The following is a 27,831-nucleotide window of genomic DNA, read 5'->3' on the forward strand; positions in this document are numbered from 1 at the left end:
TCCTTTATCCTCGCCTCCATGTTAGTAACATACAGGACACATAAACTTGAGTCAAGCATCCATAAGCTTTAGTCAGAAATGGACATGACACCTGGAAGCCACCAGTAGCATGTAGGTACAGTATTAGTGCTGGGTCAAGCATTGTCTGGGAGAGAGCAAACAGAGTACAGCTGAGACAGATGTTCGGTTATTATGAGGGACATTTACTGACTGAAGTAATCATTATTGTGGGAGGATTTTTTTCTGCCAGAGAAAGGGAAAACAGTAACTGAAAGTGATGTTTACAGAGCTATTTTTATTTATTAATTGGAATCTAAAATGTGTCTCTGAACAAAGCACACAACCCCTCACTGTGCAGACCTCTAAATGAGTGTTTTTATTTAGATATTGCAGGAAGGGGATGCGCTGTCGTCAGTAAAAAATCCAAATATAAAGTCATTGAATTCCTTAAGATATTCAGACTTAAACTGGGTTTGATCTTTCAGTTGTCTAAATCCGGCAGCTGTGGGATCAGAGCCACAGCAGCACAGCCGGTAGTGACCTTGATAGGAGCAAGAGGAGGAGGAGGGAGGAGGAGGAGGAGGAGAGAAAGATGAGGAGAGAATCATTCCCACCAAGGCTCCTATCGATTTCACCTGCCCTGACCGTGAAACGGGTTAAGAGTAGCCAGTGGTGGTGAAATGGTCATCTGTGATATCATTAGCTAGTTGTTTACACAGGAAGCCAGGGAGTTATGGGAGGCTGAGTGTCACAAGCCACTTTCTTCCTCACCTCCTTCAGCCCATCAGAGGATCATGGTATCAAGGAGGGATTAGAAGCGACTTGGGATTTGTGTGATTGGTTAATTTATTGCGGTGATGGCAGGTCTTTCATCTATGGCAACATTTAATCAGTCCAGTCACAGAGGCTATTACAGGTTAGCTCCTTTCTGGAGTCGGTCCGGCGCTGCCATCAGCTCTATCACAATTCCCCTGAAATTTCCAAATTATCTGGAACAGGCTTTAGCTCCTCAGTAATAAAAATTAGAACAGATTCCTGATAGAAGCTTTCGCTCGTGCAGGGCCAATTATAAATAGCACAGCCCTGCCTCGGAGAAAGGAGGAGAGGAAGAAGAGAAAAAACAACTCTGAGAGATGTGCACGGAACTTATCGTTGAGCCCCCTGCTCTGCTCTGATCCAAATCCGTGCGGCTGAAAATTTATATTAGATGTTATCACAGAGGCCTAAGTCTAGAAAAATCAATGAAGGTTATCTTTTATGTTGCAGCAACTTGTGGAAATATTGATTTTCATTTTATAGCGAATTTGGAGCATCAGTTTGTAATCACTTCCCGGCTGACTACAGTGTTTTGCTCGCAGTATCTCTTGCACGCTGAACGGTACCACGGCCCAGAAAGAGGGAAGAAAAAAAAGGGTGAGGGTACTGAAGCTAGCGGAGTGCAGGGAGGAGGTGGATAAATAACAACACGCCACAGAAGAAGGGAAAGAAAGGGAGGATGTTTTCTTGGTCTTCAAGGGCTCAACGACTAGTAGCGGTGTTGTTTTTGTATGTCGTTTTATTTCCTCCACAGTTGTTTGTATTTGTAACGTTCAAGTACAAATATAGTTTTAGCAAAGATTTACTAAACAGTTTGAGGATCCTTACAATGGGCAACAATAGCTACATTTCTGTGAAAAAAGAGTTACGATGAATAACCTAATTTCTGTCTTATTTTTTATTCATTTTACAGTTTAAAGACTAGGTGGTAAGACTTCATATTAACAGTAGTTTTCATAGGATTTGTCTCAATGGTTTGGGTATTTCATTGGTGACAAAAAATAATGTTGATGTTTGTCATAGCCAATAGGTGTCAGTGTGTTTGCAAGCTTGAATATGACACATCAATCAGGAAGTGTAGACAAGAAGGAAGTACGTCATATTTGCATGATGTGATTGGCCAGTAGAAAAAAAAGGTTTGTTTTTATTAGCCACTTTGTCACAGATCCTCCCTCGCTCCTGAGAAATCATCATTTTCTGCCTGTCACTCCGCATTTCTCTGCCTGTTTCTAACTGGATGGCAATATTTACATATACAGCTAAGATTCTCCTCCCGTTTGTGACATCATCATGTGTCAGAGCCCTTCACACATCCTCTGGGTCTCTTTGTCTGGATACTCTCACATCATTCACAGACTCAAGCTGAACATACCACGCTAAAGTGTCCTTCATAATTGCAGGCCTACATTTATGCTAGTCTCATAATGATAATAATAACAAAACTTGAGTATGTGATTCTTGAATAATAAAGAATTTTGTTTACTTCATGCAACTGCAGTTTATTTAATACATAAATACACATTTGTGGAGCAAGCAATTATTTACGATACCTGATATTAATACTTTAAACAAACAACTAATTCCTGTAAATAAACAGAAAGAACCCTTTTCAATTAAATCAGTTTGAAAGCATGATACTAATGAACTAAAATGTCTATATAAGGTTTGATTTCCAACACTGAGGCCAGTGCTTTCGTGTGGTTCTCTCCTGCTGGGTATGTTAAGAATGGCCGGGAGATCATGAATTCCCAGGGGCTCTGAGAGACTGGGGAGAGAGAGAGGCCTCTCTTCCTCTCTCCACTGAAGACAAGACGGCTCGCGTCTGCACATCTGAGAAAGGGTTAATCCGATTCTCATTTCAGATAGTTGTCGTAGCAACAATCTGACAGTCTCCTCTTTGCTCTTTTGACAGGAGTGTAAGATTTTCAGGTTAGCTCAGATATAAGACTTCATTTTGAGGCTAATTTCGGAAGCAAAATAGAGGACTTAAATTATGACTTAAATTATGAAGGTCTTCTCTCTGCTATGCCTGGATAAGACAACTGCAGAAGAGCAACAAAAAAATAATTCTAAAACAGTTTTGACTGTTTCAAGACAGTTTGCTAATGCATAAAACTGTATTTACAAACAGTCTGTAGTATGTATGTTTTATGTTTTTGTTGGCATTCATTTCCTTTTGGTTTTGTGGCAGAGTGGATGTGATATCCTGGGTTTGTTTATTCTAAAAAACAACAAGCTCTCCAGTGTCTGTCATATCTTGGAAATAGAGAAAAAGAGTGTGTTTGTATATGTGTTGGTGTGTGTGTGTGTATGTGTGCACCCATCAGCACAGCACTTCTGCTGTATGAACCCACTATATCTGTGCCAAGGCAGACCTTTAACATTCTCATGTGACATTTGTATTTATTATTGAAGGTTGTTGCCTTCCCAAACATATAACTACAATGCCCATACAGAAGTGCAGTTTTGTGTCCAGAGTTTAATGGGCAACAGTGTTTACTGGCAAGCTGTGGTGGAGGGAGTTAAATTAATGAAGTGAGGATATTGCACCCCAACCCATTTTCTTAGAGCTAAAGTATTCCTGTAGTTTTCTAATGAAAAAGGGCCCGGGGGTTAAAAAGTAATGGTCTTGAAATACAAGCATTTTGCCTGATAGTTTTAGGCTACGGTACCAGGCCAGCTCTTGCAGATTGTGTCTGTTTCCCGTGTACAAGGAGCTGTGAAGACGCACTCTCTTTCATTACCCTCTTTGCCCAAAAAATATGCCATTTGAAAATAAAATAGAATATATGAAAATATATAGAACAGCTGCTACAATCTCGGTGACCCTCACTTTCCACGTGTGAGTGTGTTCAGGATAGGGGCCAAGGTCTATCTCTCCTGTTTTTCGGTTTCATAGAAATAACTTAAAGCGCAACGTTCGCAAAGAAGAAAAATGACGTTACACACTCGGAATAATTTGCCGGCGTATTATAAACTGTAACCTCAATCGGCCTTTGAAATGGATACTGATTCTTAAAATTCTTCCCTGGCTGTTTCAGGAAATAGTGAGATCTTGCAGATAGTGAGGCACAATGTGCCCAAAGTTCACTCTGGAACACTCGCCTCCTTCTCTCTGAAAGTCATCGGCATTCTTTTTGTAATTCCCAGACACCCGAGATCGTCACAATCTAGGAGATCTGATACTGTATCTCAGGGTTCAATCCTGAATGATAATTCCTTCATTCTGATGAAAGCCAGGGACAAGATGTTCTATTCTGTATGCCACGGTTCCTGCACACGCACAAACGCGCACACACACACACCCCAACCCATCTGAATCGAACCCTCCCAATGTCATTAAAAAGGTAAACTAACAGTTTAACAACAAAATGGCCTTGTTTGTCTTTCAGCTGAGACACAAACATGCCAAAAAAAAGCGTAAACTTGATGCGGTGGTTATTAATGTTTCTTTAATCACCCAAAAGAAGCAGATGATTACTGTGTGTTATCTGTGCCCGTCCAGAGGACGAAAGGCCCAGTCCCGGTGGTGCTGAGCGCCGGCCCCAGGTGGCTGCTGGATGTGACTTGGCAAGGAGCGGAAGACAACAAGAACAACTGTGTGGTGTACAGCAAAGGTAAGAGTGGGCTCCTCCCTTATCTCTCCTCCTGCACCAGCACCAACACGGCTGAGACACTGACAATCCCCACACCACACACTCCTGTCTGCCCGTCTCTGCCTCGGTGTTTCTCGCCCGCACACACACACAGCAACACGCGCTCTCTCTTTCTCTTTCTTTCCCTCGCCCTCTCTCTCTTTCCGTCAAATGTTTCTCGCTCACTTTCTCTCCCCTCCCTCCGTCCCTCCCTCTTGCTTCTTCTTTGCTGTCTCTCTATCTCTCTCTCCCTCCCTCCTTCCCTCCCTGTCACTGTCATCTGTTTGTTACAGTCTGTCTCCCTCTCTCTCACACACACACACACACATACTCTCTATCTCACATGCAGTAATTTACATCACTGAAACTCTATTCAGAAGCACACTCGACATGCCGGGGCTATTTATCTTTGTTTATGTTGGCTATTTATCACAAGGGATTCTGTGACCTTCCCATCACACAAACTCCAACCAATCACAGTTTTGAAGACGCGTAGTATAAAAACGGCTAATTTGTTTGCGTACACAGTCAGAGTGTTCATTAAGAAAGTCCGACATGCGGGTATCCTGTATTGTTCATATATCCGAGAGTCTGAAGTCGCCAGATTGGATGTGTGATGCAGGGATCGCCATGGCAGCCAGCGGCTGTGACACAGTGCAGTCTAAAGACTTCATGAAAGACCGGGGCTTCCTCCACTGCACTGGAATTGGGGCTTGACAGGGTGCAACCAGAGACACACAGCCAATAATAAATAAGTCAATAAAGATGCGCCTTCTTTTCTAAAGGCTGAGAGAAGCGCCTCTGTTTATCCGTTTTTTCAAAACGATTACCCCGTGACTACGTTTGTCGCCGCAGTTTCTATTCCCCCTCAAAGTGAATAAAAGTGGCAGAACTGGGATTTGCTAGTCAGGATTTTCAGTCTTCCAATTCTCATCTGCTAATCACTAGACTGTACTGGGGAGTTATCCTCTTAGCCGGCTACTTAACTTTGTGCTCTTTATCACCAAATCATTAAAGTTTTGATAAGCTGTTAAAGAAGATTACGCACTTCCTTAAAATCGCCTAATCTTTTTTTGCTGGAGGAACTGACTTTAAGAAACAAAGAAGGGGTAATAACTGGATTTTCAACCGTTTCGTAAAATTTGTGTGATGATTTTTCCCTCTCTTCTTGGTCTTTGTATAATTGTGCAGTGGATATCTAGAAGACAGTCACTCTGCCCCCATACTTAGTATACATCTGTACTACCATCATCACCACATCATGCTGTCCTTTTCCTTATTTATGAGCTGTAGTTTGACCTAAATTAGATTCATGGAACTGATTCCCAGACCACCCAAAGTGAGATTCTGTGTCATTGTGTTGGAACAGGGCTGCTTATTCCTCCTACCAGAATCACAGGCCTGCCAAGAGATACTAGATCTTAATACTGGATTTAAAGAATACATTGAGATCCTGCAAAGCGGTGCGTACACTAAACTAGACTGGACTGAATTGGCTGGTCTGGTTTGGTCGGGTCTGGGCTGCATGTAGACAGGGCCATGCTGAGGCTGAGGCTTGGACAGAGGCTACGTCTGAGGCTGGTCTGGCCTACTATGCCATGTCTGTCTGTGAAGTCGACCCAGACCCCACTGTTCTCTGCATGAGGCCGACCCATAGAGGCAGGGGGCCTCTAATGTTGACATCCCCCGGCCTCCGCCTGTCTGTCTGTTTATTGTTGTTGTCGCTGTCGTCGTGTGTGGAGTACGTATGGCCACCCGTGAACGTCTCTGTACGTATATATCCTACCCTCTGGGTGGACTTGGCAGATGGCCAACCTCCCCAACAACTTGGCCGTGTTCAGCAACGGGCTCACACGATGGTTACTGAGGCAGCTTGGAGCGTCTCCAACGTCAACGTATCGAGGGCGTTTCCGTAAGACGTCGAGGGGAAGCGGGCGTTGTCGAACTGGCGATGTGTTTGAGCTACCTACAGCAGGCGGCTTCCATCCAGCCTCCTGCGCCACTTTCACGGGTGGTCGTCTGTCACTGAATATCCGTGTACTCGGTGTGGCATGGGTAATGTTGTAAGTTCACCATTTTTCCCAACTGTCGTTCTTCAGGGAGAGGAAAATAAGTAGGAGAAAAGAGGTTGGAAATGGACAAATGATTCCTTAGAGAGATGTTCCTGTCGGGTGTCATGTATAATACATGCAGTGGGGTGTGTCTGGGGGGAGGCATAACAAGCACCCTGTTAGACCAGTGAAATACCCAAGGGGAGCCCCAGGCTGGGACCCAAACCATATGTGAAATAAGTTCGAGTTTTTTGTGACTTTAGTGGCCAGTCAGGTGTGTGATGTATTGCTGCAACACGCTATGTGGTGATGTGGAGTTAGGTTGACGTGACCTACTCCTAACAATAGAAAGAACATTTTAAACACTGAAAATGCATCTGCTTAAATATGAACAGCATACTTTTTTCTGCTTTCTTGCACTGTAAAGAAATTAGGTTCCGTAAATACAATACTTTTTTTTCAACTCAATTCCTCTGCCTTGCCACAAAAGAGAGAGACAAGAGGAAGAGAGATCGAGAGTAAAGAGAGAGAGAGAGAGAGAGAGAGAGAGAGAGAGAGAGAGAGAGAGAGAGAGAGAGAGTGAGAGAGAGAGAGAGAGAGAGAGAGAGAGAGAGAGAGAGAGAGAGAGAAGGATGAAAATATCCTGTATCTGTTTCTTCCCAGGCTGTCAGCAGCTGCAGCCTGGATGTGTGTTGTTTGTTTTGCATTACAGCCCCGGCCGGGGCCTTAGCAGTCAGCCATTACTAAAACTCTCAACTCCACTATGGTGACTCATTATCGAGAAATCCACCTGGAACTCCCACAATGCACCCCTCCACACTCCGACAGTTTCTTTGAACCAGTGGAGTTTCGGAAACAGACAGCAAGCCCGTGGAGTAATTACACATTACAGTAACGCTGTAGGCAGGGAGGAAGGGAAGGTGGGGGAGGGAAGGGGAGTGTGAGAGAGAGAGAGAGAGAGAGAGAGAGAGAGAGAGAGAGAGAGAGAGAGAGAGAGAGAGAGAGAGAGAGAACATCTGCAGAGATTTGAGTATTTAATAAACTGCGTAGAGTGGAGGTCCATTAAACACCCAGAAATGTAGCGTATGCTAAATGGGTTTTTGTGTTTTTTTGTGTTCTTTTACATTGGATGTCACTGAAACAAATATGTCTCTGTCAGTAATTGACTAATTCTGTTTTCGAGGAGGAAATAATGAGAGTGGCTTTTGATGTCTATATATCGATCTAGTCACAGAAATCACTCTGAAACCTATAATATGAGACCGTTTTTATTACAGTAGAGTACTTACGTGCAGCAATCCCAGCATGCCATATTAGAAAGCCTCAATTAGGCTTTGCACACACATATCCATTATATGAAGCATGTACACTGAGCGATGTGAAAGTTCCGCTGTACTTCATTCATTTACAGTGTACACATGGCTTTATTGTGCTTGTGCTTTGTTACCTGAAAACTAAACCCTTTGAAACTCACACTCTCGCGCCCCATATTATGTCCTGTTATTCAAAGGTCGCCTAAATATTTAAACGTAAGCCTCTTAAGCGGACTGCGTTCAGATACACATGTCCAATATGTCTCCAGAGAAACTTTGCCTTTGTTCAGGCGGAAATTGACCAATGTAACTAGGCCGTTTTACATAAGCCCATACACTGCAGAATTAGACTAACTCACAGTGGCTTTTGTATTGCTTCATATTCACCAAGTCCTCGCCATCAAGATCCCTTTTTTTCTCCCTCCCCCGTCTCTTTTGTCTGCCGTTCTAAAGCGCGGACCTCTGAGGTATACCCTGAACCGGCATGACCTTGCGAGATGGCTTTCAGATACTCCTTACATTTCACTGCAGTCTCACAAACGTAACAAATTCGCTCTTGCCCGGTGTTTTGTGTTCGGGCCGCTCCTCAGAAGGTGATTTCACAGCGTGTGGGACAGATGCAGGAGAATCCCCCCGTCAGGCCCAGAGTCCAAGCCCACAGTGCTGCTGAGGCCACAGACTGGAACAGTTCACATGTCATTGTTCATTTCAGCCCTCCCCCCCTTTACAAAGAGACTGAGGCATATAGGAAGTACCAGGGTTATTATCTGTTATCTGGGAACATAGCGAACCAGTGTGACTGAATACCAACTAAACAACTGACACAATGTAAAAATCCATTATCAGTGTATTAAAACAGGATTGTGCCCTAAAGGGCTACCCCCACCACGGCTTTCGAACGGTTGCGTAATTATGTTTAATTAAAATGCAACAGAGATCAACAGAATCGTTTTCATTAGGAAATTATTAATGATTCCGCCCGAACAATAATTGATTGCACTGAGCCACGTGATAACTTGTCGCGGTCAGACTGAAATGAATGAGTGCACAGTCAGTTGTAGTGTAGTTCGAGGGGTGAACGTTTAGTTATAGTGTAGCGTTACTGCTATTGTACATTTATTATTAGTGTAGAGATAGTTTTAGAGGGGAGTTAGCACTGCCAGATATGTCATGGTAGCACTTCTAGTAGGTGTAGCTGTCTGGCAGAGGAGGAAGGGTGAGAGGATGAGGAGGGAGCTGGGTTAAGGACGACAGAATGGGAATCATGCTAAGACTTAGCCTCCCACACATGCGTAAGTAGACTGGTGTGCTTATATACGTGCACAAGCGTCCACAAACACACACATCCCATACGCACATACAGGCTCATGTACACACACACACACGTGCACACAGTCTCTCATGCATACATTTACACACACCGTTTTCTCGCTCGCTCTCTCGCTCGCTCGCTCTCTCTCTCTCTCTCTCTCTCTCTCTCTCTCTCTGTCTGTCTGTCTGTATCTCTCTCTCTCTCTGTGTGTCTCTGTCTCTCTCTCTCTCTCTGTCTCTCTCTCTCTTTATCCACACACACACTTTGTTATTGCTCCATTCAGAGTCATGTGAAAGACGACAGGCCAGACGCCTCTTCCGACTGGCTTTTATGTGCATTGTTCTGTGTGTGTGTGTGTGTCTGTGTGTGTGTCTGTGTGTGTGTGTGTCTGTGTGTGTGGGTGTGTTGGTGCACCTTCCTCTGCTGCCAGACACTACAGCCCAGACACCAGTCCAGACCGTTCTGTCTCAGCACCCACGCTGCTGTTTATTCACCACAGTACCCAGACGTACACTATATAATACTCTAACAGCACATAACAACACTACACAATACCTAGAGAGTACACTATATTCTTGTTTAAGTGAAATTATTTTACCCTCAAACATGAATGACCTTTGACAAATAGGTAGAGAGGCAAAAAGACAGGCAGACAGACAGACAGACAGACAGACAGGCAGGCAGAGAGACAGAAAGTCTGTCCTTGTCTCAGGGCCACCGAGGGTGTCAGCCTAATGAGTGTTGCCTGTTCTCGGTGCAGGAGGGGTTCGCCTGTGCCATTCACTCTGCATATTTAAATGCCTTGTAAAGCTTAAGCAGGCCCACTTTTCCATGTCAGGGCAGTGCTCTCTCCTGCTGTGACCATTAATTATGATCCCATTGTGCTCCGGTGCACCTAATAAGAGTGATGTACTGCACCCTCGTGGACTTCCAGACGCGTGTAAAGCACCTGGCCTAAGCGGGAAGCTCATGCTTAAGCACCGCATTTAGAGGAAGGAGGAAAAAAGGCAACCTTTCTTCTGACCGGATTGGTTAATGTGTTGTACAGGAGGAGGAGGGGGGTGGGGTCTGCTCATTTAACTTGGCCATAATTGTATAATCGATGATGAGAAATGCCTCGGTATCGATCAGCGAGCCAGCTGATTGGCTGGCCGAGAGCAAGACTTTTAGAGCTGTCAGTGGGCTTGTACAAATACTCTAATGACGCTTCCTTCCCTCCTTCCTTCTTCCTCACTTATTCTCACAAAGCCCCAGAGGCTTGGGTGGGCAGGAAGTGGGATGCATAGAGAGTGTTGACTTCCTGTCAGTCCAGGAGTGCAGTGTGGGAGCCTTCTTGTGTGTTGCCCTGCCTGTTTAAGCCTGGAGTTTTCCGTGCTACTTTGGCACATCGCTTTGAACAATGAACTGGCTAAGTGGATTTGCCATAGCTGCCTCTTAATATTGGTGCATCTCTACCCAGAGATGTAACAGAGTGTGTTAAATACAGATGGTGTGGAAGATCCCATTATTATTGTACATTAATCACTGCTAGTTAATGTGATTATGTGTACTTTGTATTTTTTCTCCCCTAACTTCCCTAACGGCATAATCAATGACAAAATTCCTCAGACATGAACATAAGCCTCTACAAGGGCTTTAATCGAGATAGCGGATCTCAGGGCTGTAATTAAAGAGTCTATTCTGTTTGTCTTTTAAAAGCCCTTCGCCCGCTTTTAAGACTGGGGAGGAATACCCCCCCCCCCCACACACACACACACACCCCTCCCCATCAGAGCAGTGGTAAGTAGGTGTGAAAAGCATTGTCAATGTGCTTTTGGATAAAACCCAATGGGGTGATGCCATTGGTAAAAATGGATAACCCCACTCCCCCCCCCCCCCCCCCTAACTCCAATCTCTGGCAATGGAGAGAGAGAGTGTGCGGACGTCTGGTTGTATGTGAGAAGAGCTGGAGGTTGATGGGAGTGTGGGGGGGGCGGGGGTTGGGGGGGGGTCGCTGGAGACAAAAGCTGAGAGCTGGAGTGAGGGGGCCTCTCCACACTGCTTTTAGGGGGCTCTTTTTATCAGCTGTGATTTGCGGGATGGGGAGAGGAGGGGGGAACAGAGTTAAAGGGGGGGGGGGCACCGGGGTAGAGAGAAAGAGAGAGAGAGAGAGAGAGAGAGAGAGAGAAAGAGAGAGAGAGAGAGAGAGAGAGAGAGAGCAGTGGTGTGAAGGAGTGTTCAGAGCCATCATGTGAGGGTGGATATAGGCCCGTGTGAGCGTGACTGTGTCGTCTGATAGAGAACTACATTCTCCAAATGAGACGGGAGGCCAGTGGCGAGTCACACACACCCAAGGAATGAAAAACTGTGATGGGCCCTCGCAAGAGAAAACATCATCCAGTCTGCCGAGGTACAGGCAGGTCCTGGTTTCCGTATAGGAGCACAGCCATTCCATTACAACGTTATGGGGTTTATGGCAAGCTCCTTCCTAGTCCTGATGTATACCATATCCCCAAAATCAATTGAGAAAAAAAAGGAAAAACATCTGATTTCCTCCAGAAAAACAAGGATGCCACATTCCAAAATTGTTCAGTGGGATCATCACTGTGCTTGTGTAGAAGAACCGGGGCGATAACCTTTATACATACCTTTGTAGCTAATCCATTTTATTGATTAGACGCCTCCCTGCGTGAAGAAAAAAACTGAAAAAAAGGACAGAACCCATGCTGTGGCAGTGTTTGCAGCACGGCATCAGTGTGGTATCGCCTCCACTGACCGCGGCATACAGGAGAACACACCGCGGGCACTACCACAGCTATCTTACTGTATCACGGGGAAGCATCTAGAAAGGGAATCTGGGCTGTTTCACCCTTATCAAACCCCAAAGCCATGGGCCCAGCGAGGACATAGTGACAGGGGAGGAGGGTGGCGTCAGAGGGACGTTCGGTGAGGTCGATGGAGACGGATAGAGAGAAGGAAGAAAAAAACCTCGAGAGCTCCGGTACTCTAAGTTCTTGTACATTCTAGACGTGACTGGAGGGGCCCGCGCATGTGTGTGAGCGCGTGCGAGCGCGTGTGGCTGGGGCTGAGACGTGACCTCTAGCTGCCTCGGGGAGGTCGGAGAGCTCTGTAGCGCTCCGTAGCACTGGGTGACAGAGATGGGTCCCCCTGGCCCACGAGAGTGTGTGTGTGCGTATGTGTGCGCTCGTGTATGTGTGTGTGACAGAGAGTGGGGGAGCAGACAGGCGTGCTGTAGGTACAGTAGCGTAGATGAGTGGACGTCGTGTCGCCTGGGTCGGACAGGGCCATCCATTCTACCAGCCCTAGGGAGGGAGAGAGAGAATGAGAGAGAGAGAGGGGGGGGAGAGAGATAAAGACAGAGAAAGGAGGAGACAGAGAGAGAGAGAGAAATAGAGGGAGAGAGAGAGAAGGGGGCACCAATGCACTGTTTCTCTTACTCTATCAAAGCCACTCTATTGTACTCGTCCATGCGCTCAGTAGAAACCAATCTGTCATCGCCCCACTAGTCAGCTTACTGAGGGAGCGGGGAGCACAAGTCTATTCAACCTGCGGCAGGCTGTAATCTGATCCTCCCCGCTACTGTACACACATGGAGATTCTCAACACGGCTCGGGACAGAGAATGTGAGTCCAACGTCGCTGTCAATGGTGGATGTAAGGGATGTAATTTGTCTTTGCCCTCTGAAAATAACCTGTTTTGTTTTCTTCTTTAAAAACAAGACGCAATGGAATGCACATGGCACACAACGCTTGTGACCAAGGCATGATTCAAACCTAGCTTGCACGTAAAAGTTACCTGAGCGTCTACCATTACACCAAGAGGACTATTTGGTGCCTCAGAAGCGGTGGTTCCACCATGTGGTTCCAACCCCTCCTGCTACCTACATACAGGTCAGACATCGTGCTCCTGGCCGCAGAGGCCCTTCGTGTCTGCCGCCACAGGGACACACCTCCATCGCTGGGGCCAAACCAGGAAGTCTACCCCCTCTCTCTAGCCTGGCTATCCGGATGCCCTGGCCTGCTAAGCCTGCATATTGTTGAATGGTGGTCCACTAATGCTGTGTTCCAATGCCATTTGGAGTCAGCCGCCTCTCTGGGAGGAAGCCTCGCCACACTCCCTGTAATCTCCGCGCTCCTCTCTGTTGTCGGGTTGCTCGCCCGCTGCTCCCCCGCTCTCCCACAGCCCCTCTGCTGCTCACATCCACCTCCACCATTTTAATCCCTTTGACCCAAACCCTTGGTGTTTCCCTGTATCAACAGATTACATCCTTCTTGCTCTGTGCTGCTAGCTAGCGGGCTAGGCTAGGATGGATGCCAGGGCAGGTACTCACTGCTAGCTGCTGCTAGCTAGCAAGCTAGGCTAGCAAGAAGTCTTCCAATGCTCTGTGCTGCTGCTTGCTTGCAAGCTGGCCTAGCTTGGTCGATAAGGGTTTGTCCTCTTGCTGTTGTGAAGATTTTACAATCTTCAAAATTCACGAATACTAAGGAAAGCCCAGAGTAGTTTACCAGTCCTACTTTTGGTGTCACAAGCACAGAGCCAGGCGAAACAGTTCATCCGGCGTGTTCCTCCCCCATACACAGAGAGCTCCGCCTCTTTCATGTAATGCTTCTGATAATGAGCTAGGGCCTTATTGATGTGAACTTATGTGATCATTTCATAAAAAACAACTGTTTCTCTTTGCCTGCTTTCCTGTGGGCCGTATTAAATCAAGCCTCCGACCTACACTCTAGTTAAATTAAACCCTATCAGCTTGTTGGCCTCCCCTATCGCAGTGCAGGCCTTTATATATGGGGGGCCTGTAAATGGTGATTAGTAGGATTTTTGATTACATTTCCACAACGTGTGTGATTCTCTTTCTTGGCCTCTCTCTCTCTCTCTCTCTCTCTCTCTCTCACTCCCTCTCCTCTCCTCTCAAACTGTAGACCAGAGTACACGGCTGATTTAGGGATCCTTACAAATGGGAAGGTTGCGACTGGAGACTAAAACAGGAGACAAATCACAGCCTGGCCCTCTCAAGGTTCCTGTGAAACACCCTCCAGTAGAGGGGAGCGCCAGAACAGTGAAAAATATATATGCACTCTATCCTGTCACCAGTCGTTTGGCTTATCTTGAGTGACTGTCAAGGCTGTGAATATCAGGGAACGGACAGAAATATATAAAATTAATAAGCTGCTGGATGTAGTCTGGAGTTATGATGGTTCATAAATCCTGGTTTGATCATGGTGGACAAGGTTTAAATCCACGCTTTCCTAATGCTCACAGCAGTGTCTCCCAACGGATTGTGTTGTTTTGGGGAGATAGAAGCCCTTAGCTGGCAAAAAATCAGATTTATTACTCCCCACCCTCCACATCCTCTCCTCTTCTCTGTTCATGAGTGACAAATACAAGAAAGCCTGGGGGTAGTTGGCAGACGTAGCTTACCTGTAATGGAAGGGCACAAGCACAGCAAGGTGAATCTGGGGCCGAGGAGAAAGAGAGAAAAGAAGAGAGAGAGTGAGCGAAAGAGAGTGAGCGAGAGAGCGAGAGAGAGAAAACGCTTTTCAGTAAAAAAGGAGAAATTGGTAGTGACTTATCAGTTGTACTTCCTGTGTCGGGTGAAAGGTTGCTGGGCTTTTGTTTGTTTGTTTGTTTGGTATACTAAAAGGATGGATGCTATCTCTCTCGCCATCCAAACAGGTCTGCACTGTGGAGTGGTCGAGGTAATATTTCATGTCAGGAATTAGGCAAGCTTGTTCCGTCCTCTCTACAGTGAGTGGGACATGGGAGCATCCATCATCCCGGAGAGACCACGGCTTCTCCAGCACACACTCTCTTCAAAGCAGCTGGCTAGTAAATAACACCGCATAAGAAGACCACTAATTAACAAAGATGTCTAAACCCAAGGGCTTTTTTTTCTCCCCCCTGTCAATAAAAATGTGTCATTTGGAAAGAAGGGTCCTTTTTCATATTAAAAAGAGCTACACTTTGAAATGTAAAATTCACGTCACACTTTTTGTGTCAATCCCAATCTGGTTTCCTCCTCAAATGAGACAAGCTTTTAAGAGGAAGAAATCTGACAGCAACATCATTTCTACTGGAGCAATTCAAATCATGTAGAGTGTTCTTTCCTAATACGGCAACAAACATTTAGCTCTAATGCCTATTACACCCGTTTCCCAAACTATACATGTAATTTAAAGGTATGATAAGACCTAATACAAACACAGTTATGAGCGAGTCAGCTGGAGGTCGGAGAATGCAATATGGTTTACGGTAATTTTCAACAGCAGACCTGTATTTGATTTAATTACACAGTGTAGGCTATGTGGTCATCGCTGGCACATGGTGAGGTAGCGGTGAGGGTACAGGGTACCACCTCTCTCCTGACACCTGTGAAGCCTTTCACAGTCGTTTTCCACCCTGCACGGACGCCCATGGCTGTAACCATGAATTATTCAAAGTGGCCCGTACCTGACAGAAGTGGGGAATTCTGCTCGCTGGTAAACACATTTTCTGCTCACCGTCCTCGCAAATTTGAAGTGTATAGACATTGTACACGTGGAGTTATTACATATCTCATACCAGTGAACCTCAGACAGCCAACCACCCTGGACACTGGGCACTGGCTGGCCTATTTCTACTGTATTTCTACTGTTATCTTACTCTGTATTTCTACTTAGAGTATTTATCTATTCTATATTTCTTCTTAGGATTTCTTGTACAGCAAAGCAGTGGAGAGACCATCTGCATTCTAGTCTACTTTATTGATTAGCTTTCTCAGTAACAGATAGTTGTGCATAATCCTGTGATGGATCCATTAGCCATGTATCATAATCCCCCGAAAATATGTATTTATATGCAGAATAAACCCCTTGAAAAAAAACAAATCGATTGCATTTCTCACATAACAAAACTAATACAAAAACATTAGCAGGCTAGGATTATGAAGTTGTGTCGGAAATCCACATTTCTATAGATTATTGTGCCAAAGGTCTTCCAGACATTTCTTTTCATTTCTATGGGCTTTGTCCTGACCTTCAACTGGTGGTATCTGTGAGGGCAGATCTTTGGCCAGGGACACGTGTCATGTGTTGGAGAGGGCTGCAGAGGAAACAGAGGAGACAAGGGGGAGTGATCTTGGTGCTGGGCCCAGGCCGGGGCCCTCCCTGGACCCCGTGTCCACGCAGGGGCATGTTTAGCCCAAAACACAGGCTGCACCCTGTCTTCTAATCGAGGCAGGAGAGCACATGGAGGTGACCAAACACACACACACGTTTGCACCCAGACACGTACAGACATATATATAAATATATATATATACAGTCTATACACACACAAAGATATGTTTTGTATATAAACACCCATATACACACATATAGTTTCACATATGTACAGTATACCCACACACACAGCACCAACACACACGCCTGTTTCTGAAACAATGTCACAGATCGCCCACTCCGGCTCTGAGAGCGTTCAAAGCTGCCCCCAGGATTCCAGAGCAGAGGGGAGGGATAGGCCCATCTGGGAGTGTGTGTGTGTATGTGTGTGTGTGTGTGCGTGTGCATCCAGCTCCCCCCTTGATAAGTGGGCTTGGGTGCAGGGGAGAGGCGAGCCAAGCCTCCCTCCCACCAAGCTTGCTTTGTAGAACACTCCACATTACAGCTCTGGTTGTTCTCTCCCACTCACTATCAAAACAGAGGCTACAAAAGAGGAGGAGAGGAGCTCTTCATCCGCACTCTTAACATCCCCACAAAGAGAGAGAAGACAACACTAGAACTCCTCCCCTCCACACACACATACACACACACACACAGGCACACACACACAGGCACACACACACACATTCACAGGCACACACCCTCACACACCACACACAGACAGAAACCACCCTCCCCTCCACACACCACACACACACACAAACACACACGCATACTGGACACGCCTACCAACACACACACACACAACTTGCACACACACACAACACACACACCTCCCACTCACACATACACACAGATCCGCTCCCATATTCTCTACCATGTAGTTGAAAGCAGATTGTCACATCTGAATTAAGTTCACACATCGACTTGTCGTGTTCCTTTTCCCTCGTGTGACGCTTGACTGAACACCTTCTCAAGCAGCCAGATTGTATTAAATCAGAGGTGTAATGTGCTATTGAGTGATCAGCCTCTGAAATCAAGATCAAAACAGCAGCCTGTCCCCTTGGGCCCACATCGCTGTGCAAGTACCACCACCAATGACAAAGGTTGACAACTATCATTATGTTGATAGTGTTTGAAAATATTTACCTGCAATCGTCAAGGGAGGACTACTTAGCACTAGCACTGTTGAGGGTTAATTGATAAAAGGAGACCTTGAGTACTTGCTTACGTCGCATATCAACTAGAGGCTGTGACTTTTAATGAGGCTGTAGATAAATAAATCCTAAAGTTTGCCCCTCCGTCCCCCACCCTAAAAACTCTTTCTTTTCTTTGCATTGCCTTTAGCATCGACATGAGGCCTAAACCCATAAGACAGCGACTTTACGAAAAAAATCTCCTAAATAGCAGTTACAGATGCTAGGTTTGAAGCTTTGTCATCACGCTTGAAGAATTTTCCTTTTAATGTACTGTAATGTGAAATTCAGTGGGGACGAGTTTAATTGAGTTTTACACAAGCCAGTTGGGAGTAACGCTGGAAGGTAGGTGATGTTGAGGTTTTTAATCTCTGGCTCCGGAGAGGGTTGTTGACGGAGTGGTTCTTTCTCTTTGTGGGGAAAAAAAGAGGAAGCATAAGAAATGATACATCCAAGGATAAAACCAATTGGCAGCCCTCAAAGGGACGGGGGGGTTGATAAGGCAAATCCAGCACTTGTACAGAAAGAAAAGAATCCAACTGTTCATTAAAACAAGAAACAAAACAGCCGATTGAGAAGGCAGGCTGACTGCTCCGCGGAGGAGGAAAACAGACAAACAGAGCGGCAGAGATATCAGAGGAAAGGATTGGAAAATAATCAAGGATTTGTGAGGAGAATTAATAAGGAGATAGCGACAAATATGCGATTTTTTCTTTTTCCTTTTTTCCCCCTCGCTGCAAAATTAGGAGGGTTGGACTACAATTATCTGACAGAAGGCATGGTAGGGGCTACAGAGACATCTAATTATAAAGGATAACCTAGATATGGACTCTGCTGTCTTCATGGTATTCTCTCTCACTGTCTGGCAGAGAGGCCTGTTCTTCTGATGCCAATTCACCAATACATTCTTAACACCAATAAAAACATAACATTTCAGACAGAGACTTGAGCGTGCTATATTGTCACCATATGTCATGTTTACAGTCATATACACACTTTGGGAACCCTCAACTGACACTCATGTTCAGGACCTGCATACTCGTCGGCCTGTGAGCTCTGAATGGATCAGATCTCCATTGTAGAGAAGAATCATTCTCTTCCGTTCTTTCTTCAGTCACACATCAGCCAGTATAACACCAATTGGAGCAATTGTCCAAACTGCATCTCCCTATACATGCTAGGCTAACTGTCTGATAGTTCCTTCTTGGCAGTAATTTACCTACTCTATCATCTGACCCAAACCAAGTAATGAGGTCTGAGAGACTAAAGGTGACACCAGCAAAGGACTCACGAAATAAAGAGGGAGAAAAATGGGAGGGGAGGAGAAGGATGGGGAGGCAAGTTGAAAAATACCAAGCAAATGAAATTATCATCACTTGTATGATCAGCCCACCGAGACATTCCATTGGTGTTTTGGAGGAAAGAGAGCCATTCATCAACATATCAATAAAAATATGGGCCAGATTATTGTTGTGTTTGCTTGCCGTGCGCCACCTCGTAAATAATGGCCCCTCGCTGGCTGGTGTAGTATTAATTATAATTATAATGCTGATAATACGTGTGGCCTTTTATTACGGGAGCTGAATCAATTTTACAGTCTTATTCAGCACCACAAGGTCAGGCAAAGTTGTTGGTGGTAGATGACCCCCTTGTAAAATGGCACTATGATCAGGACGCAGCCCGGGGACTCTGGGAAACGGCGGCATTCTCGTTGTCTGATGAAGCCTCATCCACGACCAACAAATGCCGTGAACGTTTCTCGCCAATGTCATGATTTAGTTGTGGGCCAAGAGGTTTGACAGGAATCCCACTCTGTCAGCTGATTCCTTGATGTGTCTGTGACAATCCCCACCCAGCACTGTCATCTACTGTTGTTAGTTTGGTGTTTTACCTCACATATGTTTTTTTCCTATACCACTTAACGATATACATGAATGCATGTGTATTGTAACCTCTCTGATTGTTACTTTAACCAAAAGTGTTCTGTTGAAGCTGAGAGACACGAGAACCATGAAAGTCTCCTCGTGTTCAACTGTAGCCGGCGTACAGAGAGGGGCTGGCAGAAGGCATTTTCACCAGTGTGGTTGTGGGTTTTGGTGGCGTTGGTTGACAGTTCACAGGGAGAGTCCAAAGACGGTGTGTTTTGGCCACACGTTGAATCTGAACGTTGAGTCTAAATTCATAAGGCACCCCACTGACAAGTAGCTCTGTTTCCCCCTTCCTGGCGTTGAAGACTGTCAGACGGAGCCATAACAATGGGCCGAACCAGCCTATCAGACTAACCTAGTGTGCTGGGGTACTTTAAAGAGTGGATTTAGCATGGCCGGGCTTGGCTCAAACCAACAAAGCGTGCTACCAATTCTAAAAATCTACATAACTGTTACCCCTATTTTAATATTTAAAAAACGCTCTGTTCAGTTTTTTCCCCATCCAATTTCTTTTTCTTTTTTTTACATTTGTTTTCCTACTCATACAAATAAGCCTTGAAGCGGTATGTTCTGTACTTTAAGTTCTTATATAGGCCTAATTAGTATTGAGCTTACTTAGCAATTTGTTCACTAAGAAATACCCATACGGATCGATAGTTGCCTTTTTCCGGATAAAACGGTTAAAAACACAGTTGATTGTTCATTTTCTTTTCAGAATGGAACTCACTTGATGTGATTCCATCAAAGCACAGCCACCTTTACTTCTTTTTCCTTTCTTTTTTTCTACCGTGGCTTCTCTCTCCTAACCAGTAATAATTTGGTGTCCATTTCCTTTCAAGGATAAATTGTTTCATTCTCTGCTTGTGAATGTTAAAATGACCCTGTGCTTCCTGAGTAGGCGTGCATCTGTCAGGAAATTATACATCCCATCAGTCCGTATTGAACTGGGCATTGACTCTGTGTCGCCAGCTAAGCTCTGGCAGGGAATCTAGATCATGGATGCTGTGATATTGTAAATGACTTGAGATCCCTCTGAATGTTGTGGATTAATCGGCGGGTGCAGATGTGGTTTTCTCCATCTTTAACGCTCACTCGTTTTCAAACCGCCGCCACATTCTGCATACAAAGCAGATGGGCTGATAGGTAATCCTTGTAAGGGTTTTTGGAAGACAGGTTATTAGGGGATTGAGGCATGGGGGGAAATTATGTACATTTTTAGGTTGATGACAATGCCTGCGACTCTAGTCATTTAGTGTCCCTACACCCAAACATTAATAGCAGCAGCATTCAAACATGCACACGTTTCTCTTTCTCTCTCCCTCTCTCAAACAAACGCACATACACACACTCTCACATACAGACACACTCCCATAACCCCAATCCCATCCAGATACTTTGAAACGCCTGAGGCTGTAAAGCTGGTTCCCTTGGCTGGCTCGCACAGTTCCAGATGATTCCAGAGCCCCCAGACTGCTGGCCCCATCATCCAGCCCCCCCGTCCTCGCTCCCCTCACTCCCCAGCCTTAAACCTGGCACTACCTGTCACCTGTCAGATGCACCCCACCTTTAAGTGGCCAGTTATTTTCCCCGTTGGTTTGCGATGTGTTTCATAACGCGGCTCGTTAAAGCGCAGCGCGGCAGGCAGCATATTTACATAGGCTACCGGGGAGGGTTTTAATTTGCGTCGGTACAGAGCATGACCGGAACTGAAGAGTGCAACGCCAAAATGACTTTTTCACCTGACGCCCCCCCCCCCCACCATTTCCTTCTTCTTGTCCCATCTCCCCCTCAGGGAGATGTGGCTTTGTGTAATTGCTTGAACAGGGCACACTGACGATGAGTGTCCTCACCAACAGACCTCAGTATTTCCTGACCACTAAGAGGGAAAGCCAACGTAATGATCAGCCCCTCCAAAGGATAGCATTCCCCACAGATTCCACCATACCTTCTCCAACAAAACCACTGCACTGTTCTCCGAGTTCTGTTGTTCGGGGGTCTCCATTCTGAGCTATCTACCCAGGGGGGGGGGGAAAGAATATTTGTGGGTGCAGGAGATTGTTTCATAACAGTTTACCCTAAAGTCAGATTGCCTTCTGAGCCTCACAATCCTATCTCCCTCATAGAGCAGAAGAGTAGACACAGACTCCCATACTGACAAGATGTCTGACAGAGATCCTTTAAAAGAAGCAGCAGAGCCTCCCAAGTCACGTTAGACACTCGTATCAAACAGACGGCCATATCAGACACCGGTCAGAGATTATATTCCAAAGCACGGAGTGATAGGAGCTAATATTGCCATAAGACGCTCTGTGTCATTCCCAAAATGCATGTCTTGTAGAGTGTGTGTGTGTGGGGGCGTGGAAGGGGCGGGCGAGGGGGGGGGGGGATGCCGTGGTAGTCAGGTCCTCAAACATTTGCTCTCCTCTCACATCTCTCCCTGGGCCCTCCTCTACAAACTGGCTTCTACAGATGCACTCCAAATAGCAGGCTGTTCATCATGCATTGTCATAGACCTAGGCTAGCTCCCAGCCCCCCCCCCCCTCCCTCCCTCCCTCCCCACACACACACATCCCCAGTCCACTGCTGCTCCTGTTGGCCCTACATCCCATCCCGGCTCTCTCATATCAATCACCAGCAATGAGGTTGGCCCAGTCCGCTCCTGGTCCAGCAACGCCATACCTCCACCGCCACTCGCCCCGGCCCGCCGCCGTCAACACCGCGGCAGAGCCCGGACGAGGCCGGCTGGACGGCTGGACGGACAGACAGCCGTGTGATTGCAGTGTCATTTTGGAAAGCATATTGTCTAGTTTTTGCCATCTGTCCATGAGGGAGAGATGGCAGCCGCAAGCTCATCTGCCGTCTGGTTCCTTTATTGCGGCTATGCAGAACTCTCTTTTTGGGAGGGTGGGGGGGACCAGGTCGGCGTGTGTGCCGTGTGCGCGGCCCACTGGAGCCCGGCGCCTCGGAAACACAGACACTCTGTCAGTCGGAAGACAGCGCCATGGATACAGACATTGTCTATCTGATGGACACCTAGGAAGTATCTGACTTTACATGTTCTAATGTTCTAATGTTTCAATGACTGAGGCAACCATTTCAAACCTCATCTAACTCCTAACCACTTCTTAGGCGTATGTAGACTTGAGTGTTTCCGTTCCTTTGCTTTTAACGGTTCATTTGAGACGGTCGTGTCAGTTGCCTCGTGGTTAGGATGTTACCGTGTCAGAGCAGACAGTGTATACTGGAGCATGTGTGTGCGATGGTGTTGATTGTTGACGGATGGTACTGCAAGCCCACACACACACACCCACACACACACACACACTCCCTGTCGCACATTGAGGCTCTCGTCTGGTGAAGCTGCTCCTTGGCACTGACATTAATACAGAGCAGATTGGTGGAGATCTGCAGGCCTTGTTGTTTGATCTTTTCTCCTCTTGCCACATTTCCTGGCACTGCCCCTCTGCCACACCGCATGGCGCAGGCAGGACTGGCATGGCCTCAACGCGCCTGCCAGATTTGTTCCTCTGTCTTCTTCCCCGTCCAACTTATTCCCTCATGCCTGGTCCGTGGACGAGCCTCCCCAAATTACAAGAGCGTGTGTGTGTGTGTGTGTCTGTATGTGTGTGTGAACTAAATGTACAAGGCTGCAGCAACACCAACACTGACCCTCGCGACAGGATGGATTCAGAAGGCCTACAGCTCACATACACTCTAAGTTGAGTTCACACACACGTACACACAGCCACCCATACACACTGACACACAGACACCCATACACACTTACACACAACCACCCATACACACCATTTCAGCAAAAAAATGCTCGTACTGCTTGTACTGTACCAGATATTTGAGACCCTGAATATATCAAGTCTCCAGACCATTAAACCTGAGATAGGGCCATACTGTATGTACATTAAAGACAGCGCTGAACCAACACCAGCCTCAGACCCAACTTAAACAAGCTGTGTCGTCCTATCCAGCCTACCATCCCAGCCTCGCTGCGGTGTGTGTATCCAGTGCTGTCATTTGGACCCTAATGCCTTAGGCCTCACGAAGAAATGGTTTCAAGTGCACCCTATCAAATGGAGGAATTAAAAGCAAATACTTCAGGAGAGAGAGTCTTCTTCTCGGTTCATCTGAAATATTTGTTCAAAGACGAATGTCTCTGAATGCGACACAATACCCCCTCCCCCCTGCCCCCCTCACACACACACACACACCCCCTCACAACCCGCCATTCCTCAAGGACTAGTGTGAGAACCAGGAGGGGAGAACCTGGGGCTCATTTGGTAATGACGGCACTCTGTGATGTCTGAGCCCAATTTGCACAGTCTATCTGCCTCTTTCACGACGAGCCGCCTCCTTTTATGAACCCAGCATCAGATGTGGCGTCCTTATCGCTCTCCCGTGTTAACCACTTCATTTGTGACTAATGGCACACAGGCGATCGTTATCCCTCTAATTTATTCCAAGTTTAAGATGAAGGGCTGGGCTGAGGTGGGTGAGACAATGCGCCGCGGAGAGACAGCGTGATGCCTCGCTTAATGAGGCACGTCATCTTTTTGGTACGCTTTCAGGGTCAGAGGCAGAACACACAGATTGAGGTTGAGACGAGCAAAACATCGAGAAACCGAGAGAAAGAGATAGAGAAAGAGAGAGAGGGAGAGAGAGAGAGAGCTCCAAACCTAAAAGAGGTGCCCGATGCTTGTGAAGGAGATATTGGATCATGCGAAAGCAGTTGAAAGCGGCGCCCAATCAGAGAGTCGTGGGAGGCGAAGGTTCGTGAGGGCTTCAGACGACACGTCGACGCTACATGGAATGGGCTGGTAAGGCATTCTGCCTACAGAGCAGGTAGACATCTGCCCCACGTCACCAGCTCTGAGGCTGAGAAGGCGTGGAGAAGGTCCGGAATGTGCCGAGTGTGTTTCTGTGGTACAGTACTGTGGGTGCGATAATTAGAGTAGGTTCAGGGGATTCAGAATGTGTTCCTGTGGTACAGTACTGTAGGTATGATAGTTAGAGTAGGTTCAGGTAGCGAATAATGTGTTCCTGTGGTAAAGGACTACAGGTATGATAGTTAGAGTAGGTTCAGGTAGCGAATAATGTGTTCCTGTGGTAAAGGACTACAGGTATGATAGTTAGAGTAGGTTCAGGTAGCGAAGAATGTGTTCCTGTGGTAAAGGACTACAGGTATGATAGTTAGAGTAGGTTCAGGTAGCGAAGAATGTGTTCCTGTGGTACAGGACTACAGGTATGATAGTTAGAGTAGGTTCAGGTAGCGAAGAATGTGTTCCTGTGGTACAGGACTACAGGTATGATAGTTAGAGTAGGTTCAGGTAGCGAAGAATGTGTTCCTGTGGTACAGGACTACAGGTATGATAGTTAGAGGAGCGGCATAGGGGCCTGAGCAAGGCACTACAGAGCAGAACCAACTTTAGAATGCCCTCCAAATAATACACGGTTTGTTTACAAGGATGGGGAATTCATGTAGGTTCTCACTTTGTTCGTCTGTGGGTTTTACAATACACCAAGGGTTGGCTTTTTTCGCTTTCTCCCGGGAGGAGCCGTGGAAAAAGAGCCAAGAGGTACGTGACGTTGTGTGGAGGAACACACCGGAACCTGTGGCCGTGCAGAACCTTGTTGTTTACCTTTGTCCTCGTCGACAGAACAGTAGACAACAGCATGGTCTCTCTGGCTCTCTGGGAAACATGCATCTCTCTTTCTCTCTCTCTCTGCCTCTTTCTCTCTCTCTGAGGCCTCCTGGGCAACATATGGAGCCCTCCAAGTTAGTGAGCAACTTCCCAACTGCTGTTGTGGAGAGCGCTGTGCTAACTGTGGCCCGGGAGAGCTCATTAAGCGCCCTTGTGCATAAACCTCGCTTGGAAGTTGCCGTGGGCTGCCGCAGTCCAACCGAGGCGGGATCTGAACCTCCTGCCTGCCAGATAATAAACAACATTTGCATATAATGTCAGCATTTGGCATCGAACATCGTCCTCCAGCAAAGGACCATCTACTCTCATTGGCAGACCCCCCCCCCCCCCCCAAAAGAATTTCTAAAACAAATGTGAAAGATAAGGGTCTGACCATTTCACTGTTGAAGGTATTATTTTGTGGCAAAATCTCTTGGTTTTGAATGATGCCGTTGTTTCCTTGGTTCCGAACTCTCTTATTATCAGCTCCCGACTCCCTTGAGTGGTTGTCACGTGTGATACTTAAATGGATAAAAGCCTGTTTTTTAGGAACTGTCTTTGCAGCGGTGCAAGTCATATTAGCAGCTGGGTAATTATGTGGTGTTGAGGCTTTATTCCTACCTGCTAGACTGTTATAGTGCATCGTTGCGCGGTGACGCTTTCAATTAGCGCGGATGTCTAAACCTGCCTTCACCAGCAGCACCCAGACTCTAGCTGGGGCTGTGTTTGTCATACGCTGTAAGAGCACACAATTACTTAGGAACCACGTAGTAATTGCCAAGTGGCGCTGCTCACAATGGTGGAAGTGGAACTACCTTGACAGAGGCAGCTGTAGGTCTTTAGGGGCCGGAAGGGAAGGAGAAGAAGAAGAAAGAAGATGAAGAAGGGAAGAAACGTCAACCTTTTACTCAACTGTAAATCATGCTTCACTTTTAAGAGGTGGGGAAATAAATAATGTGTGAAAGTGTGGTGATTTTAGTGATTTAGGAGAGCTTTGAAAGGTGTATTACTGGAGGTGACAGCCGCAGGGAGATAGGCAGCTTGTGGTAGAAGAGAGGGATAAGGGACGGTGACATTATGTCTGCGGGGTTGAAGTGTCACCGGCAGGGTGAACTGCTATTTACGGGATCAATACTTCTCAGTTTTGCACTTATCTCTGCCCCGATGGTTAGCCAAGCCTGGTTGGATACACCACGGCTCTAAATGCCACTACAGGAACTGGACGGCTTCTCAGTGTGCTTTTTATCTCAGCCTTGGTTGTTAGTAATATGTGGATACGTATTGCACACACACACCCAAAAAATTGGTGCTTGTACAAAACATCTTCATCAGTGGTTAGAATTGGTTGGATGTTTAGTTTGGACACTTCCATGCTAAACGGCGTGTATGGCTACTGTAGGACCTGGACCTGTTTAGTCAGATTGTTGAACATGTTGGATGTCTTCTTGTTCAGGTCTCACATGGACACTATTCCCTAATAGGTGAACAAGTTAAAGTCTTCTTCATGTTGTTTGGTATTGAACACTGTCGACTTAAAAAACAAACGCTGTTCAACTCCCTCAAGGTCCAGAGTAGTCCAAAGGTGTGCCTCACTCTATCTTCCATGTACAGTATGTTTGGGTTGCTAATGGAAACGTACTGTCATGTCTTGTCTGTCCCTCCGCTGGACAAAAGGAGAAACATTGTCAGGCCCGGAAAGAAGGAGAAAAAGTGCTTGAGTCCCCTTCTTTTAAGTCTTTCATTAAACTTCTGAAGCTTGAACTAATCCTTGCTGCACATACAACAAAAACGCAGCATTCAACAATTTGAAAAAAGAAAGAGGAGGGGGAGAGAGGGAGAAAGAGAGGAGGGAGAGAGAGAGGAGAGAGAGAGAAAGAAAAGAAAGAAGCTGGCCTGATTGCTACATATTCATATTCCTATGCAGGCGTTATCACTTAAAAGGCTTTCTAATTACAACAACAAGACAAAAACTCCTTGGATTCCTTCCAGACCTGCTAAATGATAAAATAAGCTTGCACTCTCTCTCCTTCTTAATCTCTGCAAAGCACCTTGGAGCCTCATCTCCCAAATACATGCGAATGAATGTGAAAATGCCATTTAGAGATGCAGGTGTGACATTTGATAAGAAACTTCTGGATTAAATATGTTCAGCTAATGAGGAACTAGGCTAGCCCATCAGGGCAAACTATTGGTGGGATTGTGTGTGGGCTGATAACATTCCACACGCAAACATCCAAATTCATTATTAATAAACAGCCGCAGTCTCTCTCTTTCTCTCTCCCCCCCTCTCTCTCTCTTTCTCTCTCTCTTTCTCTCTCTCTCTTTCTCTCTCTCTCTTTCTCTTTCTCTCCTCTTTCTGTTTCCCTCTTTCTTTCTCTGTCTGTCTCTCACAGACAGGCTGGATCCTTCAGTAGAGTGAGGGATGTGGCGACTCATTAGGAGGGGGTGGGGAGGAGGAGGAGGGTTACGGGAGGGGAGTATCAACTGTTTTTCATTTTTTAGTTTGGGGGGTTTTGGGAGGCAATTTCAAAGAGTATGTTAATGGTGCATTGAACGTCAGAACAAAGAGTTCAAAGTTTCAGTCAGCTCTGGCATTGACTGTAATTCTTTGGCTAGCTAATACGGAAGAGAGGGGATAGTCTACTAAGCCATTGGTGCAGTAGATTGGGCAAGTCCCTGGCCCAAGCTTGACATTTATAACGATTTGGAGCAGATTAAGGCCGTATTAGGGCTGTAGTCTGTAAT

The 27,831-nt window shown here is 46.2% G+C and overlaps 1 protein-coding gene across 1 annotated transcript in view; it reads left to right on the forward strand.

The window, feature by feature from the left end:
• The window catches only part of zfpm2a (zinc finger protein, FOG family member 2a), a 106,993-nt gene that overhangs the window by 62,367 nt on the left and 16,795 nt on the right, over window positions 1-27,831 (forward strand). Inside the window, exon 5 of the mRNA XM_047042858.1 lies at window positions 4,322-4,433. Within this exon, the coding sequence (XP_046898814.1) occupies window positions 4,322-4,433 (112 nt within the window). The remainder of the gene's footprint in view (window positions 1-4,321; window positions 4,434-27,831) is intronic.

This window comes from Hypomesus transpacificus, chromosome 2 (assembly GCF_021917145.1).
Source record: "Hypomesus transpacificus isolate Combined female chromosome 2, fHypTra1, whole genome shotgun sequence".
In the NCBI taxonomy this organism is placed as follows: domain Eukaryota; kingdom Metazoa; phylum Chordata; class Actinopteri; order Osmeriformes; family Osmeridae; genus Hypomesus; species Hypomesus transpacificus.